Raw genomic sequence first — 20,533 nt, forward strand, 5'->3', positions numbered from 1 at the left:
TATCATTACATCATATTACACTATCATTACATCATAGTACACTGTCATTACATCACAGTACACTGTCATTACATCATAGTACACTGTTGTTACATCATATTACACTGTTGTTAAATCATAGTACACTATCATTACATCATAGTACACTGTCATTACATCATATTACACTATGATTACATCATAGTATACTGTCATTGATAGACTGCTGCATGGTAATTATGTAGTGAACCATGAACAATGATACAGTGACAGACTACTTTATAGTAATTTTGTAGTGAACCATGAGCAGCGAAAGACTGTTGTATGGTAATTATGTAAGGAACTATGAACAGTGGTACAGTGACAGACAGCTGTATGGTAATTATGCAGTGAACTGTGAATAATACTACAGTGACAGACTACTGTATAGTAATTTTGTAGTGAACCATGAACACTGTAAAAGTGACAGAAAGCTGTATGGTAATTATGTAGTGAACCATGAACAGTGTTACAGCAACAGACATCTGTATGGTAATTATGTAGTGAACCATGAACACTGTAAAAGTGGCAGACATCTGTATGGTAATTATGTAGTGAACCATGAACAGTGTTACAGTGATAGACTGCTGTATCGTAATCATGTGGGGAATCATGAACAGTGTTACAGCAACAGTATGGTAATTATGTAGTGAATCAACAGGAATATGTAACAAACAGCCCAAGAACTATCAAGATATTTATTATAATCTTTGTTCTCGTTTGAATAGTCCTGTTGTAATTCATTGTGGAATACCTATTTTGTTCTCATTTGAATAGTCCTGTTGTAATTCATTGTGGAATACCTATTTTGTTCTCATTTGAATAGTTCTGCTGTAATTCATTGTGGAATGCCTATTTTGTTCTCATTTGAATAGTGCTGCTGTAATTCATTGTGGAATGCCTATTTTGTTCTCATTTGAATAGTCCTGCTGTAATTCATTGTAGAGTGCCTTTTTGTTCTCATTTGAATAGTCCTGCTGCATTTTATTTTAAAGTACCAATTTTATTCTTATTTGGATAGTCCTGAAATAATTCATAGTTGAATGCCTATTTTGTTAAAATTCATTTAAATATACTGCTGTCTTTATATTAAGGTTTTCCACCCCATGATGTAATTATTTGATTTTTCACACCATGTAGTAATTGACTAATTTTTCACACCATGATGAAATTGATTGATTTTTCAAACCATGATGTAGTTGATTGATTTTTCACAACATGGTGTAATTAATTGATTTTTCACAACATGTAGTAATTGACTAATTTTTCACACCATGTAGTAATTGACTAATTTTTCACACCATGATGTAATTGATTAATTTTTCACACCATGATGTAATTGATTGATTTTTCACACCATGATGAAATTTATTGATTTTTCACACCATGATGTAATTGATTGATTTTTCACACCATGATGTAGTTGATTGATTTTTCACACCATGGTGTAATTAATTGATTTTTTAAATCATAATGTAATTGATTACATTTTCACCCCATGATATAATTCATTGACGTTTCACACCATGATGTAATTGATTGATTTTTCACACCATCATGAAATTGATTGATTTTTCACACCATGATGTAATTGATTTGGTTTTACACCCCATGATGTAATTGGTTTAATTTTACACACCATGATGAAATTGATTTTTCAACCCATGATGTAATTCATTGATTTTTCAACCCATGATATAATTGATTGATTTTTCACTCCATGATTTATTTGATTTTTCAACCCATGATGAAATTGATTGATTTTTCTAATTGATTGATTTTTCACCCCATTATGTAATTGATCGATTTTTCACCCCATGATATAATTTATTGATTTTTCACTCCATGATTTAATTGATTTTTCAACCCATTAGCCATTGGATCTAAATACAAACTACACAGACCAACATTAGCCACTGGATCTAAATACCAAATACACAGACCAACATCAGCCACTGGATCTAACTGTTGTTGTTGTTGTTATTGTTTTAGGGTTTAATGCCATTTTTCAACACATGATAGGCTATACATGGTGGCCAGTATTAATGGTGGAGGAAGAACCCAGAAAAACCCCAGAAAGAACCACCGACCCACGAGAAGCTACTGGCAAGCTTTCTCACATACCTGCATTACTGGATCTAACTGCAAATTGCACAGACCAACATTAGCCACTTGATCTAAATACAAACTACACAGACCAACATTAGCCACTGCATCAAAGTGCAAATTGCATAGACCAAGATGGGTGATTGGTTCACCCTGCAAACTGCACAGGCTAAGATCAACCAATGGATTTAACCACAAAATGCACAGACCAACATCAGCCACTGGATCTAACTACAAACTGCCCAGACAAACATCAACCACTGTATCAAACTGTAAATTGCATAGACCAAGATGGGTGATTGGATCTCCCTGCAAATTGTACAGGCCAAGATCAACCATTGGATTTAACCACAAAATGTGCAGACCAACATCAGCCATTGGATCTAACCATAGAGACCAAGAAAAGCCAAAGGATATAACTCCGAACAGCACAGACCAAGATCAGCCACTGGATCTAACCAGAGAGACCAAGAAAAGCCAAAGGATATAACTCTGAACAGCACAGATTAAGATCAGACACTGGATCTAACTTCAAACTGCACAGACCAAGATCAGCCATTGCACAATGTGCCAGCAAATTTGGTTGTTTTCATTTAGTTAGAAGTAATCAGTAGAACAAAGAATAGAGATCTAGATATGCTGACATATGATAAAATTGCAGTCCTGAGTTATTGTTGATTGCAGTGGGATCTGACTTACAATTGTCTTCTAAATATCAAATAGATCCTAAGGATGACTATTTATTTCAATATATATATATATATATATATATATATATATATATATATATATATATATATTGTCATTTTTTCTTGACTGTAAATTGTAGTGATTATCTATATAAAAAATATTACATATCCAACTTTGTACATGGGTATAGATTCTATTTTAAGATAATAAGAGTACCTCTAGATGGTATAGGATCTATAAATAGACATCAAGTTTCTAATAATAAACCTGTCTACAAGTTTGGGGTTATTTTCGTTTTGATAGGCTGGTGATGTGGGTTCTTAAAAGAATTAAGTTATTTATCATTGGATGGGTCAGTCAGTTGGATTCTTTTGTGATGTGGGGTATTTGCTAAATATCATGCAGTGAATAAGAGAAAAATGTGTTTTAGTACCAAATTAATTGTATATAAGGAGAGAACTGATCTGAAACTGAATTCATTCCTATTTCAAATTCCTATTTCCTATGTTCTTGCTGCACCATCAGTCTGCAGATGTATTTAATGTTGTGTTTAGGTATTATTTGAGAGGAAACATTTGTTTAGATTATTAACTGGAATTATATAATGCTCACTGGACTAAAATATTTTTCTGCAACTATTGTGAATTTATTCAAAAGAGTTCGGGACAATGCCATTTTGATACATCAGGACTGTTGGCAGACCAGTACATTCCAGGATCTGGAACTTATTCCGAACATTCCTTAGCTTTTGCAATATTGTCTATAGTGTACTGGAATTAACAAATATGTCTATTTAACAAGATCTTTTTCATAGAAATAAAAAAAAGTTGCCACTGCATAAAGTGGTCAAAACACTCAGAATTAAATCAATTGGGGACAAAGAGCTTACAGCAAATCTCTTTTCTAAAGCTTAAGCAATGGGGGAGGAGTGGGCTACTTGTGATTATTATCACTGAAGAATCATTTTTAAACAAAAATAAACAAAACACTTATGTTGTTTAAAAAATTTAAGTTATAAATGACAAATTAAAGAGCTGAATACACTTTAGACCAATGTATATATGATTGACAGCATCTATGAAAATGTGTGTGCATGTGTGTTTATAACCATGTATGTGTGTGCTTGTGACAGAGATTAAGTGAGAGAGATTGCAAGGCTGCACACAATAAAATTGGATGACATACTGCTTTTTAAACATTTGAACTAAAACTCATCAGTTTGATTCACCCAGAATATGTTTTACATCCTTGCTGTATCAATCCATAATAAATTCCACTGAAAAACAAGCTTACCATCTCTATAAAATCCTTTGAGAAATGCACTTAACATCTCTATAAAATCCTTTGAGAAACACACTTACCACCTGTATAAAATCCTTTGAGAAACATGCTTACCATCTTTATAAAACCCTTTGAGAAACAAACTTACCATCTCTATACAATCCTTCGAGAAACACACTTACCATCTTTGGGAAAATACTTACCATCTCTATAAAATCTTTTGAGAAACATGCTTGACATCTTTATAAAATATTTTGGGAAACATGCTTACCATCTTTATAAAATCCTTTGAGAAACATGCTTACCATCTCTATAAAGGACTATGAGAAACACACTTACCATCTCTATACATCTTTTAAGAAATGCACTTAGGATCTTTATAAAATTCTATGAGAAACATACTTACCATTTCTATCAAATCCTTTATGAAACACACTTACCATCTCTATCAAATCCTTTATGAAACACACTTACCATCTGTATAAAACATCTAAACATGATTACCATCTCAATAAAATCTTTTGGGAAACATGATTACCATCTCTATAATTCCTATCAGAACATGCTTACTGTCTCTGTAAAATCTGTTGAGAACACACTTACCATCTTTATAAAATCTTTTGAGAACAAGCTTACCATCTGTATAAAAGCCTTTGAGAAGCACACTTACCATCTTTATAAAATCCTATGAGAACACTCTTACCATCACTATAAACCCTTTGAGAACATGCTTACCATCTCTACAAAATCCTGAGAAACATGCTGACTATCTCTATAAAATCCTATGAAAAACACTTACCATTTCTGTAAAATCCTTTGAGAAACATGCTTATCATCTCTATAAAATTGCATCACTAGATTCAGTGCTAAAGTCCTAATGATTAAAATGTACAAATTATTTATTTAAATTGGAATTACAACCAAAGAGAATGTTAACATCTTCCATTTTTCTTCCATCTCTAATTTCATTTAAAACATGAAAATGCTACTATAGGTCTCATCCAGACAGCTAGAGCATGTCTGTTTGTCCAATCAAGAGAAGAATTATTAAGTTATTCAGTCCCACCCAAATGATCAAATGATCTTTGTCTTACATGAAACAATGCTACAAATTACATATCAAAATGTAATGAATGAACATTTGGAATGTCAGAGATAATTTCTCTCTCTCCACCAAGTATCCATATATTTCATTGCTCCTACTTTCAGCTTTTGCTTTTTAGTCTTAAGAAGTCAAATCTGTTCTTTTTTTTCTTCTCATTCACAGCATTGTTTTCTATACATGATTGGATCACACTGCCCCTGTTGTTGATGTAACCAACATTACGTCAATGCGACTTGCAAATATTTTACACAGTTTTTAATTTCAATTTTTTATCTTCATTTCATACCGGCATGAGCCCAAAAAATTCAAAAGGGCCTGACCAATGACATTGCTGGAAATTGCAATGAAGAAAGTAAAATTGGACAATGTAAGGCTAGCATGTTTTACAAAATCATAAATAGTTCCTTTAAATAAAGTCACCCAGGTATGAAATACAGGTCACAGTGATCCTTTTTAAGGGGGTGTTGTACCAGTAATTACCTGAGCATGAAATATAGGTCATAGTGGTCCTTGTTAAGGTGGTTTGGTAATTACCTGAGCATGAAATATATAATTCATTGTGGTCATTTTCAAGGTGGGGTTGTAATTACCCATGAATGAAATACTGGTCATAGTGGTCCTTTATACAGTGGTTTTGTAATTACCCAAGCATGAAATACAGGTCATAGTGATTCATTTTTAACATAGTTTTTTAATTACCAATACTCTGCAGCCAAATAAACAAGAGGAACAAACCTGTAATTATCAAGTCTAATAAGGTGTGACAAACACAAGGATGGACAATGTTAACATAATGACCCACATTCAACTCATGATAGAAAATAAAAAGTTGTTTTCCTTCTTATGCCTTTTGGAACCTGAGTCACTAGAGACCTACCTTGAAGTTCTTCCTCGTCCAAGTCCATTTGCTGTGGTGGAGCTGATTCTCTCCCTCCATAGTGAATTGTCCGTCTGTTAACTCGTAGCCACCCTTCAAATGTGGGATTACTGTCACGACCAAAGAATGTAGTATGTTTTCTTCGGATTGGCCTTACTGATCTTCCATCAGAGAAATGAGGACGTCTCCACATATCTTTAACTTGGTTCAAATGCTGCTGTCATTTAAAATTAATATCTGTTGTGCTTATATGCAAACCATTACAGATTTAAGACTTCAAAAGTTATTACAGAATCAATTCAAACATATTAAATATCATTAACTCTAAATATTTTATATTTCAGCACAGTCTCCAAACTGACAAACTTTAAAGTCATTAATCATAAACAGTTATTCAGGAGACAACTGACCAAACTTTGATGTGTGTTTGTAATAAATGAAAGGTGTCAAATATTCTATTCCTATCTAGCTCCATTAGAGTCCAAACAGATATTCTATTCCCATCTAGTTCTAGAGTCCAAACAGATTTTCTATTCCACTCTGGTTACATTAGACTCCCTACAGATTTTCTATTCCACTCTGGTTCCGTTAGATTCCCTAAAGACACTATTTATGGACAACAGATCTTCTGTTATCATATATGAGTAGTGATCTATTACTAAAACTAAGTAAATCAAATCTATCATTGCATAGGTAATACATGTAGTAGGTTTTACCAATTCAAATCTATCTGTGCATAGGTAATAGATATAGCAGATTTTACCACTTCAAATCTATCTATGCATAGGTAATACATGAAGTAGGTTTTACCAGTTTAAATCTATCTGTGCATAGGTAATACATACAGTAGATTTTACCACTTCAAATCTATCTATGCATAGGTAATACATGAAGTAGGTTTTACCAATTCAAATCTATGCATAGGTAATACGTGTAGTAGGTTTTGCCAGTTCAAATCTATCTATGCATAGGTAATATATGTAACAGGTTTTACCAATTCAAATCTATCTACGTATAGGTAATACATGAAGTAGGTTTTACCAATTCAAATCCATCTATGCATAGGTAATACATGTAGTAAGTTTTGCTAATTCAAATCTATCTATGCATAGGTAATACATGAAGTAGGTTTTACCCATTCAAATCTATCTATGCATAGGTAATACATGAAGTAGGTTTTGCCAGTTCAAATCTATCTATGCATAGGTAATACATGAAGTAGGTTTTGCCAGTTCAAAATCTATCTATGCATAAGTGATACATTTAGTAGGTTTTACCAGTTCAAATCTATGCATAGGTAATACATGAAGTAGGTTTTGCCAATTCAAATCTATCCATGCACAGGTAATACATGAAGTAGGTTTTACCCATTCAAATCTATCTATGCATAGGTAATACATGTAGTAGGTTTTACCCATTCAAATCTATCTATGCATAGGTAATACATGAAGCAGACTTTAACAATCCAAATCAATCTATGCATAGGTAATACACGAAGCAGACTTTAACAATCCAAATCAATCTATGCATAAGTAACATATGTAGTAGGTTTTGCCAATTCAAATCTATCCATGCATAGGTAATACATATAGCAGATTTTACCACTTCAAATCCATCTATGCATAGGTAATACATGTAACAGGTTTTACCAATTCAAATCTATCTATGCATAGGTAATACACGAAGTAGGTTTTACCAATTCAAATCTATGCATAGGTAATACATGTAGTAGGTTTTACCAATTCAAATCTATGCATAGGTAATACATGTGGCAGATTTTACCACTTCAAATCCATCTATGCATAGGTAATACATGAAGTAGGTTTTGACAATTCAAATCTATCTATGCATATGTAATACATGAAGTAGGTTTTACCAATTCAAATCTATCTATGCATAGGTAATACATGAAGTAGGTTTTACCCATTCAAATCTATCTATGCATAGGTAATACATGTAACAGGTTTTACCAATTCAAATCTATGTATAGGTAATACATGAAGTAGATTTTACCAATTCAAATCTATGCATAGGTAATACATGTAGTAGGTTTTGACAATTCAAATCTATCTATGCATATGTAATACATTAAGTAGGTTTTACCCATTCAAATCTATCTATGCACAGGTAATACATGTAACAGGTTTTACCAATTCAAATCTATCTATGTATAGGTAATACATGAAGTAGGTTTTACCAATTCAAATCTATCTATGCATAGGTAATACATGTAGCAGATTTTACCAATTCAAATCTATGCATAGGAAATTCATGTAGCAGATTTTACCAATTCAAATCTATCCATGCATAGGTAATACATGAAGCAGATTTTACCACTTCAAATCTATCTATGCATGGGTAATACACGAGGCAGATTTTTACCAATTCAAATCTATCTACGCATAGGTAATACATGTGGCAGATTTTATCAATTCAAATCTATCTATGCATAAGTAATACATGTAACAGATTTTACCACTTCAAATCTATGCATAGGAAATTCATGTAGTAGGTTCTACCCATTCAAATCTATCTATGCATAGGTAATACATGTGGCAGATTTTATCAATTCAAATCTATCTATGCATAAGTAATACATGTAGCAGATTTTACCACTTCAAATCTACGCATAGGAAATTCATGTAGTAGGTTTTACCCATTCAAATCTATCTATGCATAGGTAATACATGTGGCAGATTTTATCAATTCAAATCTATCTATGCATAAGTAATACATGTAGCAGATTTTACCACTTCAAATCTATCCATGCATAGGTAATACATGAAGCAAATTTTACCACTTCAAAACAGACCAAAACAATGATACACTCAAAAACATGACCATAAAGTACTTAGACATACTTACATGTATCTGTGCACAAGCTGTGATGAAGACCGAATGAACAATCCCTTAGTAATGGGATAATATTTCAAGTTATACACTTCTTTTGCTGTTGTATGTAATCATAAAAGGGTCCTTTATTGACATTAGTCTGTTACGGTAAATCAAGGTCAAGGAGAGGTATCAAATATACAGTATGATTGTTCAGCAGAGCATTTGTTCTATCTACACATTCTGCAGGGTCTGTACAGTTCTCACTTTTGTCACTTCCTATGTAGTTTGGCCATATCAATTCAAATAAGCACAAAAACCTACAGGTTGTATATAATTCTAACTGACAGTAGTACCTCAATTATATTATGGGATTTGATTACAGGAAAAAATATTCATAAATCTGTCACTAGAAAAATCAAGATTTAACTTTTTGTTAGTTTTTATAAACATCACCCAAAATTAACAAAATACAATACTTTTTAAAAAGCTAGTTTAAAGCAGCCCAATTAAATGTTCAGGTGATCACATATAAAAGTGTTGTTGTTGTAGTTGTTGTTGTGGAGTTTAATGCCATTTTTCTAGCACACGATAGGCTATACATGGCAGCCAGTATTAATGGTGGAGGAAGAACCCGGGAAAACCCCGGAAAGAACCACCAACCCACAAGAAGCTACTGACAAGCTTTCTCACATACCCACATTGGCTGAACATATAAAAGTGTATTTACACCATAGTTGTCACTTATTGAAACCATAGTAGTAACTGATTTTACAGGTGAGAAACTTCCACTTAACAATGGTCTCAGTGGCATCACAAGTGGGGTACAGGGGTGTGTGTGGACTGCACTGGGTGACACCATCAGAGGGGGTGACACAAAAATTACTGTCTATAAAATTTTAGAACTTTTGTGCAGGAACGGTTTCCATGGAGGGGGGGAGACACCATGAGGTACAGCACATAACTGCCTATAATTTTTTTGAATTTTTGTGCACAAAGGAGTTCCATGGGGGTGACACCATGAGTTACCGCACTGGGTGACATCAACCCTAGTGATGCCACTGAATGGTCTGGACATCTGCTACGCATGGTCAGACCTGAATAATAAATCATATGACCATGTTATGTAGTGTATGAAAAGCTCATTATGGCTTTTTCATTTCAAGGCAAGGTTTAATTGTGATACTTAAGACTCAGTATGGCTTTTTCGTTTCAATGCAAGGTTTAATTGTGATACTTAAGGCTCAATATGGCTTTTTCATTTCAATGCAAGGTTTAATTGTGATACTTAAGGCTCAGTATGGCTTTTTCCTTTCAAGGCAAGGTTTAATTGTGAAACTTGAGAGCACTATGTTGCCTCCACATTTGCCTTTGTCCACATCTGGGTATGTACATTAATTTGCCACACCTGGTTATGTGCATTAATTTGCCACACCTGGCTATGTGCATTAATTTGCCACACCTGGCTATGTGCATTAATTAGCCACATCTGGCTATGTGAATTAATTTGCAACACCTGGGTATGTGCAATAATTTGCAACACCTGCCACACCTGGGTATGTGCATTAATTTGCCACACCTGCCACACCTGGGTAAGTGCATTAATTTGCCACACCTGGGTATGTGCATTAATTTGCCACATCTGCCACAGCTGGGTATGTGCATTAATTTGCCCAACTTGGGTATGTGCATTAATTTGTCACACCTGGGTATGTGCATTAATTTGCCCAACTTGGGCATGTGCATTAATTTGCCATACCAGGGTATTTCATTGATTTCTCATATGTGGTGTTATGTATATTTAATTTGTTTGTTTGTTAGTTCTAAAAACAAGTTTTATTTTATTACATGCTATTGTAATGTAATGTTGTATGCTTGTCTTGTCATTGTCCAAAATTGAGTTCATTTCTGCTTGATGTGATTGACTTTTTATTTTATTTTATTCATTGTAAACAACTAATATATAGCTAAATTATTATCTCTGTATATGGGCTTAATATCAGGATATCAGGATCATCATTAATAGAAGAGGTAAATATGTTTATTTGGGTTAAAGTTTTAGAGTTTCCTAAGTGAATTATACATAATCCAGGTTATTGTTTTGTAAAATTCAGGATCATTCTAAAAGTTTATTTTCCATTAGGTAATGTTTTTTTTTACAAAATGCTAATTGTGACCTGTGGTCAACTACATAATCTTGTGATTGTGAGGACTTGGTCATTGTGATTTAACATCTAGCACTTTCAAGTTGTATATTATATGCTGTGACCAGTAGTTTTGGGCTGGAATTTGTTTGGTTAAAATTATTGAATTTAAGTGATTATTTTCTCTGGAAACATAAAAGTGCTCTGACAAAATTCTTGCATAAAGACATTTACTGGAATTTATACTGAATTCAAACCTGTAATTGCATTACTGTGATTGAAAAAAAGACTGTTGATAAAATCAACACTCTATAAGCTATAACAGACATGTCATCACCTTCAGTTTTTGGATTTCTTTGGGACTTTAACTGAGTTTTATTCAGGACTTTAAATTACTAGGATTTGTGTCTGTAATTCTTGGAATATATTATTTAATTCACAATACCATAAGTTCTTTTTTCTCATTTTCGCTTGTATTCAAAGGAAATAAATTATTTGTCAAATTTGACAAAGCTTGTTGCCTATCACTCTTTTCTGTTACTTATTTTAACAGCATATACTTCTAACAGAAAATTGGAGACTTGTCCAGGATACGAATTTTGCAAAAATATTTCAGAAAATTTTGTTCTGATATTTTGATTCACTTTGTTTTGGAATTTTCTAAATTCCAGGTGTAAGTTCACATTTTATGAATCTTTAGTGAAATCAACAAGCTTTTAACAATGTCATCCAAAGTGGAGATCTTTATTTCAAATCCTATCCAGTTACAGTTAGACTCCTTGTAAAAAGATGATTTGCTTTTGCTTGCAAGAAAATATTGTTTCTGAGGCAAAAGCAGGAAAAAAATATTTTGGTCCAATATTTGTTGCAAAAGAGTGTTTTGGATAAAAGAGCTTTGGATTTGATGAGCAAGTCTGAATCAGACTAACATAAAAGTACTCTAAATGTATAGTAACTATGAATGACAATGGACACAAAACCACACCCCCTTGCACATGATGACACTCTAATTGTATAGTAACTATGACAATGGACACAAAATACCATCCCCTTGCACATGTTACCACTCAAATTGTATAGTAACTATGACAATGGACACAAAACAACATCCCTTACACATGATGACACTCTAAATGTATAGTAACTATGACAATGGACACAAAACCACATCACCTTACACATGTCAGCACTCTAATTGTATACTATGACAATGAACACAAAGCACATCCCCAAGCACATGTTAGCACTCTAATTGTATAGTAGCTATGACAATGGACAAAAACCGCATACCCTTGCATATGTTAGCACTGTAATTGTAAAGCAGCTATGACAATGGACACAACACCACATGCCCTTACACATGAAGACACTCTAATTGCATAGTAACCATGACAATAAACACAACACCACGTCACCTTGCACATGATGATACTCTGTGTAGTAACTATGACAATGGACACAAAACCACATCCCCTTGCATATGTCAACACTCTAATTGTATAGTAACTATGACAATAGACACAAAACAACATCCCCTTGCATATGTTAGCACCAAATGTATAGTAACTATGACAATGGACACAAAAGCACATCCCCTTGCACTTGTTACCACTCTAATTATATAGTAACTTTGACAATGGACACAAAACCACATCCCCTTGCATATGTCAACACTCTAATTGTATAGTAACTATGACAATAGACACAAAACAACATCCCCTTGCACTTGTTACCACTCTAATTATATAGTAACTTTGACAATGGACACAAAACCACACCCTCATACACATGTTAGCACTATGATTGTATAGTAACTATGATAATGGATGCAAAACCAAATCTCCTTGCACATGATGACACTATTTGTATAGTAACTATGACAATGGACACAAAATTACATCCCTTTGCACATGTTAGCACTCTAATTGTATAGTGACTATGACAATGGACACAAAACCACATCCCATTTCACATGTTAGCTCTCTAATTGTATAGCAACTATGACAATGGACGCAAAAGCACATCCCCTTGCACATGTCAGCACTCTAATTGCATAGTAACTATGACACTGGACACAAAACCACATTCCCCTTGCACATGTTAGCACTATAATTATATAGCAACTATGGCAATGATAGAAAACCACTTCCCCTTGCACATGCTACCACTATAATTGAATAGTTACTATGAAAATGGATACATAAGTGTATCATAATAATATTCACTACAATCCAATTGTATCTGAAATATGCAATAATCATTAGAAAAATAAACATATCAGTGAAGACGAAAACTTACAAAATGCTGATTAATGCTATAACAAAAATTACATAATGGAATCACAGAGACATGTTAAATTAAAACTTGTAGAATTTTGTTTTTCTGTTTCAAATAAGCAATGGCAAGAAAACCTGTGTGATACAAATATATGCAGTCTATAACAAAGGTAAACTTGTGTAGTGTTGAAAATAGAACCAGTACATATGATGCATGATTCAGTAAGGTTGGGCAGACTTCAAATGCTTATCAGTAACTTGAAACAACTATTTCAGGTGTGGGTTAGGTTGGGGTGGGAATTTTCTCAACAGTTGGAACATCTGAATTCTTATGTGCCTGGAACTCCACTCAGTCCCTCCTAAAAATCAAAATGATCAATCTCTTATAACAAAATTAGGTTGAAAATTGTGGCCATCAAATGCAAGGTAACTTGCTAATTGAAATTCTGCTCATAACGTTGTGGTTGATTGTCTTCCTATGGGAAAGTTCTGAGTGGAACAAAATATATGGCTGTATCATTAAACACTATCCAGATAAATGTCAGTGAAGAGTAGTTGAACTTCCTGATATTCAATCTGATAACAAGTGTTTACTCAAGTTGAATCAGGACAGCTTTGACTTACTACTTAAAACCAGCCATAATAAAAATGTGTATCTGTGAAAAGATCATAACAATGCAAAACAATAAAGCATTTGAAAATTTAAACCAGTCTACACTGCTTTTTTTAGCCCTGCTATATTCAAGGCTATTCTATTGAATTAAATACAACACAGAAATTCATAAGACTTTTTGTCCCCCCAGAATAGCTTAAACATGAAAATGCAAAATTTGCAGCACACTATATTTTGGGGAATGAGTTTGAAATGAAAGTAGTAATACAATGCAAAGCCATTGAACTCAGTCCTGTCTATAAATACAAGTTGAGTTTTTATTGGATATTCAAACCAGCCATAGTAAGTCTGTGCAGGGGCAATGAGTTTTATTTTCTTCTGATATTCACAACAGCCAGAGTAAATCTAAGCATGTGCAATAGGTTTTTTTCTTCTGATATTCAAACCAGCCATAGGATGTCCGTGCCATAGTAAATAGTAAATCTGTGCCATAGTAAGCCTGTGTCTTTGCCATAGTATGTGCTATAGCAAGTCTGTGTATGTGCCATAGTAAGTCTGTGTCTCAGTAAGTCTGTGCCATAATAAGAAAGTCATGGAATAGTAAAATTTTGCCATAGTAAGTCTGTGCCTCAGTAGGTCTGTGTCTATGCCATAGTAAGTCTGTGTCTGTGCAATAGTAAGTCTGTGCCATAGTAAGCCTATGCTGTAGTAAGTCTATGCCATATTAAGTCTGTGTCTGTACCATATTAGGTAGTCTATGCCTCAGTTTGTACCTCAGTAAGAGGTACAATCTGTGTCTGTGCCTCATTAAGTCAGTATATGTGCCATAGTAAGTATGTGTCTGTGCCATAGTAAGTCTGTGTCTGTGCCAATTAGTAAGTCTGTGCCACAGCAAAGCTTGTGTCTCAATAAGTATGTGCCTGTGTGATAGTAAGTCTGTGCCATAGTAAGTATGTGAATGTGCCATAGTAAGTCTGTGCCTCAGTAGGTCTATGCCATAGTGTGTGCCATAGTAAGCATGTGTATGTGCCATAGTAAGTCTATGTATGTGACATAGTAAGTCTGTGCCTCAGTATTTGCCATAATAAGTATGTGTATGTGCCATAGTAAGTCTATGCTGTAGTATGTCTATGCCATAGTAAGTCTGTGTCATAGTGAGTCTGTGCGATAGTAAGTCTGTGCATGTGCCATAATAAGTCTATGCTGTAGTAAGTCTATGCCATAGTAAGTCTGTGTATGTGTCATAGCAAGTCTGTGCCTCAGTATGTGCCATAGTAAGCCTGTGGCATAGTAAGTCTGTGTATGTGCCATAGTAAGTCTATGTATATGTCATAGTAAGTTTATGTATGTGCAATAGTAAGTCTGTATATATGCCATAGTAAGTCTATGCATGTGCCATAGTAAGTCTGTGTATGTGCTATAGTAATTATGTGTATGTGCCATAGTAAGTCTGTATATGTGCCATAGTAAGCCTGTGTATGTGCCATAGTATGTCAGTGTAAGTGCCATAGTAAGTTGGTGTATGTAGCATAGTACATCTGTGTATGCATCATAGTAAGTCTATGCATGTGCCATAGTAAGTCTGTGTATATGCCATAGTAAGTCTATGTATGTGCCATAGTAAGTCTGTGCCTCTGTATGTGCCATAGTTAGTTTGTGCTTTAGTAAGTCTATGCCATAGTAAGTCTGTGCTGTAGTAAGTCTGTGACATAGCAAGTCTGTGCCATAGTAAGTCTGTGCTGTAGTAAGTCTATGCCATAGTAAGTCTATGTATGTGCCATAGTAAGTCTGTGTCATAGTCTGTTCCACAGTAAGTCTGTGCTGTAGTAAGTCTAAGCCATAGTAAGTCTGTGTCATAGTAAATCTGTGTCTGTGCAAAACAAGGAGAAAGCAAACGTATGGCAAACTGCACATGCCAATCTCATTAATTTCCTCTAACTACTGACCTCGACATATGAGCTAGAAAATTGTATACTGTATGAAAAGGTTTGAATCTTGGTAAAGTTTCATCAAAATATATGTAGGAGTTAAAAGTGACTGCTGGACAATGATGGCCAATGGTTTATATTATCCCTTTTGACCTTGACCTTGAGGCAGGGTATATTATTATGAGTATACAAGACACTTTCAAGATATACAGTAGTCCTTTGACTAATGATCCACTTGCAAAAAGAATTTCCAGGAGTCTAGAATCCCTCAACTAATGCTCAACAGGAGTCTAGGATCCCTCAACTGATGCTCAACAGGAGTCTAGAATCCCTCATCTAATGCTCAATAGGAGTCTAGGATCCCTCAACTAATGCTCAACAGGAGTCTATAATCCCTCAACTAATGCTCAACAGGAGTCTAGGATAAGACCATTCTTCCATTGTTTTAACTGCTGAGTACTGAAACTATCTATTATCATGAGAAATTCTAATTTGGCCACAAAATTATTTTCATACTTGTCAGACTTCACATGCACATAAGATGCATGTAAGGACAGCACAAAATCAGTGAACTTGTCCAGGGCAATGTCAGTGTATACTCACATGCGAAGTCTGACTTAATCTTTAATCAATACTTTTTTGGGGAAAAAAGTTATTTAACTGGCATCATGAAAGGCACTGATCAGATATCTGCATACACTTGGTTTGATGAAAATCAATTCTTACTTTTTTGTGTCATCATGCTCACAATCCAATATAGTTGATGACAAGTTAAGACCATAGATCTTACAATTTCACTACAACTTAAGACCAGTCAAGACCATAGAACTTATAATCAATGTCAGTACAACTTAAGACCAGTCAAGACCACAGACATTACAATGTAAGTACAACTTAAAAGCAATCAAGACAATAGACCTTACAATCAATGTACAACTTAAGACCAGTCAAGACCACAGACCTTACAATGTCAGTACAACTTAAGAGCAATCAAGACAATAGACCTTACAATCAATGTAAAACTTAAGACCAGTCAAAACCACAGACCTTATAATCAATGTAATTACAGATTAAGACCAGTCAAGACAATAAACCTTACCATCAATGTCAGTACAGCTTAAGACTAGTCAAGACCATAGACCATAACTTTAGCAGAAGGAGTGATATTTCAAGACAGGTTCTAATGTATGCCCAGTGTAAAACAGATGCATCAAAAGCATGTTGAACACGAATCAATGGATTTTTAATGCTTCCAAGCAGCTCTGTTTGCTTTATAGCTTTTTTAATGCCTACAGAAGACATAAGGAAATTGCAACATTCTATTGTGTTATGAATGCCTTACACTACCACCTTCTTTCTCTATTTAATTACAAAATGTGAAAGTAGAGAAATTGGGGAAAAATAGTTTGACCACAATCTCAGATAGGTTTGGTTTTCTAAATCCCTTCAAAAAAGTGTGGATATACAAGAAGTGTTTTAGTGAAAACCCAATGTCAATAAAACCATTCATGCAAGATTCTCAGAATGGTCATCAAAGCAGTTATTTTGGAGGTTATACCACCACAATTTTGCTGAAACAATTATATGTCTTATATGTCATAAAAAAAGTATTTATTTTAAAACAAAAAGGAATCACAGTGGCTCAGTATTCAAGTTAGAATTAAATTAGATGCTGAAAAAGCCAAGCTTATATCCCACCAATGGATCAGTATGCTAGACTTGCAACTGAAAGTTTCAAATTTAAATCCTACGATTGATCAGCCTCGGTAGGCTTTAATGGTGTGTCCTTGGTTAAGAAGCTGCTTTGTCACTTATGTAAATTAAAATATCCAACTTATATTAATGTGCCATAGAAAAGGCCTCTGTTCTGGAGAAGTAGCTGCAACATGATTTATCAAATTTAGGGAGGTCACAATTATCTCATTTAGAAACAGCTCCATTTAGCAACAAGTATTTTATAGAAAACCATATGTCAATATGATCATCCCTTAAACAGGACCAACGATAACAAGATTTCAGAATGGTAACCAAGGCTATCAAATTGGAGGTCTGATCTGCATCATTTTCATTTAGGACCAGTTAGATATGATTAGGAATTTTCTAGTGAAGCTCCAAGTTAATATGGCCACCTGTTAAGCATAAAGCTAGCAATGTCAGAGCCACACTGGACATCCAATGGGCACCATTAAGGATCAAGTAGATAGCCACAATGGACATCCAATGGGCACCATTAAGGATCAAGTAGATAGCCACACTGGACATCCAATGGGCACCATTTAGGATCAAGTAGATAGTCACACTGGACATCCAATGGGCACCATTAAGGATCAAGTAGATAGTCACACTGGACATCCAATGGGTACCATTAAGGATCAAGTAGATATTCACTATTCACACTGGACATCTGATTGGCACCATTTAGGATCAAGTAGATAGCCACACTGGACATCCAATAGGCACCGTTAAGGATCAAGTAGATAGTCACACTGGACATCCAATGGGCACCATTAAGGATCAAGTAGATATTCACACTGGACATATGATTGGCACCATTTAGGATCAAGTTGATAGTCACAATGGACATCTGATGGGCACCATTAAGGATCAAGTAGATAGTCACACTGGACAGCTGATTGGCACCATTTAGGATCAAGTAGATAGTCACACTTGACAACCGACTGACACCATTTAGGATCAAGTAGATAGCCACACTGTACATTTGATTGGTACTATTTAGGATCAAGTAGATAGCCACACTGGACATCTGACTGGTACCATTTAGGATCAAGTAGATAGTCACACTGGACATCCGATTGACACCTTTTAGGATCAAGTAGATAGCCTCACTGGACATCCAACTGACACCATTTAGGATCAAGTAGATAGCCACACTGGATATCGATTGACATCATTTACGATCAAGTAGATAGCCACACTGGACATCTGATTGTGACACCATTTAGGATCAAGAAGATAGCCACACTGGACATCTGATTGGCACAATTTAGGATCAAGTAGATGTCATTAGAAGTCTTTTATTGAAAACTCAATATCACAGAAGAAGTAGCTATAACAAGGCTTTTAAGATGGCCCATATGGTGGTGATACTGAACATCAGATTGGCACATTTTACACTTAGGACAAACCAGACATCACAAGAAGTCTCCTAGTGAAAACCGCATATCAATATGGCCAGTCATTTAGGGAAATGGTCAGCACTGCCATCCATCTTGTGTATTAAATTATTTTCATTTTGGACCAACCAGACAAGATAAAAAGTCGGTTGCTAAAATCCATACATAGCTATTGCCATACATTTAAGAGAAGAAGCAAGAACAATATTTGTTATCCATTGGAAGTCAGATTGGCACCATTTTCATTTAGTACCAAGCTGACATCACAAGTCTTGTGAAAATACCATGCAGATTTGACCATCAGTTTAAATGTAGTTGTAATGAAATTTTCAAGTTGGTCACTATGATGACACTATGACAATGTCATATCATTTATGAGTACTCTTAAAAACTCACAGATTTTGACTACAAGAACAGACTTCAAGACTTAATGATGCTTGTTTCCTTAATTATTGTCGGCTTCTTATTGTTATCTTGTCATTGTTTTTATGTCTTATCTAATACTGTAAAGCATTTGGAACTTCTGAAGGTAAGGCACTGTACTAAATCAATATTATTATTATTATTAATACTACTAATATTATTACTATATTAGATGTATGACCAGCTATACATAAAAGTCTTGTAGTAAAACCTCATCTATACATTATTATTATTATCATTATTACTGAATGTACAACAAGCTTGACATTTATAAAAGTCTTTTAGTCAAATAACCGCACTGATGGCCTAGTGGTCAGAGCATCTGCCTCGGATGCGGGAGGTCATGGGTTTGATCCCCAGCAGAGTCATACCAAAGACTTATAAAAATGGTACTAACACCTGCCTCACACTTGGCGTTCAGCATTAAGAGGTTAGTGTTAGGACTGGTCAGCCTGGTGTCAGGATAATATGACTGGGTGGGACATCATGCCACATGTCTGCGGCATGATGCCCCAGTGCTAGACATCACTATAAGCTGCCACATTGCAGACAAAGTAGTGATATGACTAAAAAATTGTTAAAGTTACATTAAAAATCCAAATCACATCACATCACATTTTTAGTCAAAACCTCATGTACACATGAATTTTTGTTTTAGAAGGAATAACAGTAAGATGTTTTTTATGGCACTCATACTTAATGACAGACTGGTATCATTTTCATTTATGTCCAGCTTAATATCATATCAATTATTTTTTTGAAAAGCACACGTCAATATGGTAATCCATTCAGGATATGGAGCGATAAGATTTTCAACATAGCCATGATAACAGCTATACAGGGTATTTGATGGCATGTCCAACAATACCATTTCCACTTAAGATCAACTAGACAACAAAAGAAATCTATTAGTGAAAACCCTATCTTGAAATTCCATTTGGTAGCGATAAAAAAAAAGTTTTCAATATCATGACAGCCATTTTTTAAATCTGATGTGCACCATTTTCATTTAGGACTAGAAATCATAAGAACTCGTTCGTGTCAGGATGACCATCCATTCAGGAGGATTTGTGATAAGATTTTTCCAAACGGCCACCATGTTGGAT

General features: G+C 34.5%; 1 protein-coding gene across 5 annotated transcripts in view; it reads right to left on the bottom strand.

The window, feature by feature from the left end:
* The window catches only part of LOC149787281 (hemocyte protein-glutamine gamma-glutamyltransferase-like), a 146,116-nt gene extending 137,028 nt beyond the window's left edge, over positions 1-9,088 (bottom strand). For 4 of the 5 annotated variants that reach the window (XR_016425145.1, XR_016425144.1, XM_089977812.1 and 1 more), the window contains exons 1-2: positions 8,943-9,088; positions 6,078-6,294 (exon numbers count right to left, since the gene is read on the bottom strand). Coding sequence is in view for 3 of the 5 variants with exons in the window: in XM_089977812.1 (XP_089833938.1) it covers positions 6,078-6,270 (193 nt within the window). In the remaining 2 variants the exon portion in view is untranslated. The remainder of the gene's footprint in view (positions 1-6,077; positions 6,295-8,942) is intronic. The other variant, XM_089977811.1, reaches the window with a different exon arrangement.
* Positions 9,089-20,533: the final 11,445 nt, after the last annotated feature.

The sequence above is a fragment of the Sinohyriopsis cumingii genome, chromosome 12, assembly GCF_028554795.1.
Source record: "Sinohyriopsis cumingii isolate HCF-2022 chromosome 12, ASM2855479v2, whole genome shotgun sequence".
Lineage (NCBI taxonomy): Eukaryota > Metazoa > Mollusca > Bivalvia > Unionida > Unionidae > Sinohyriopsis > Sinohyriopsis cumingii.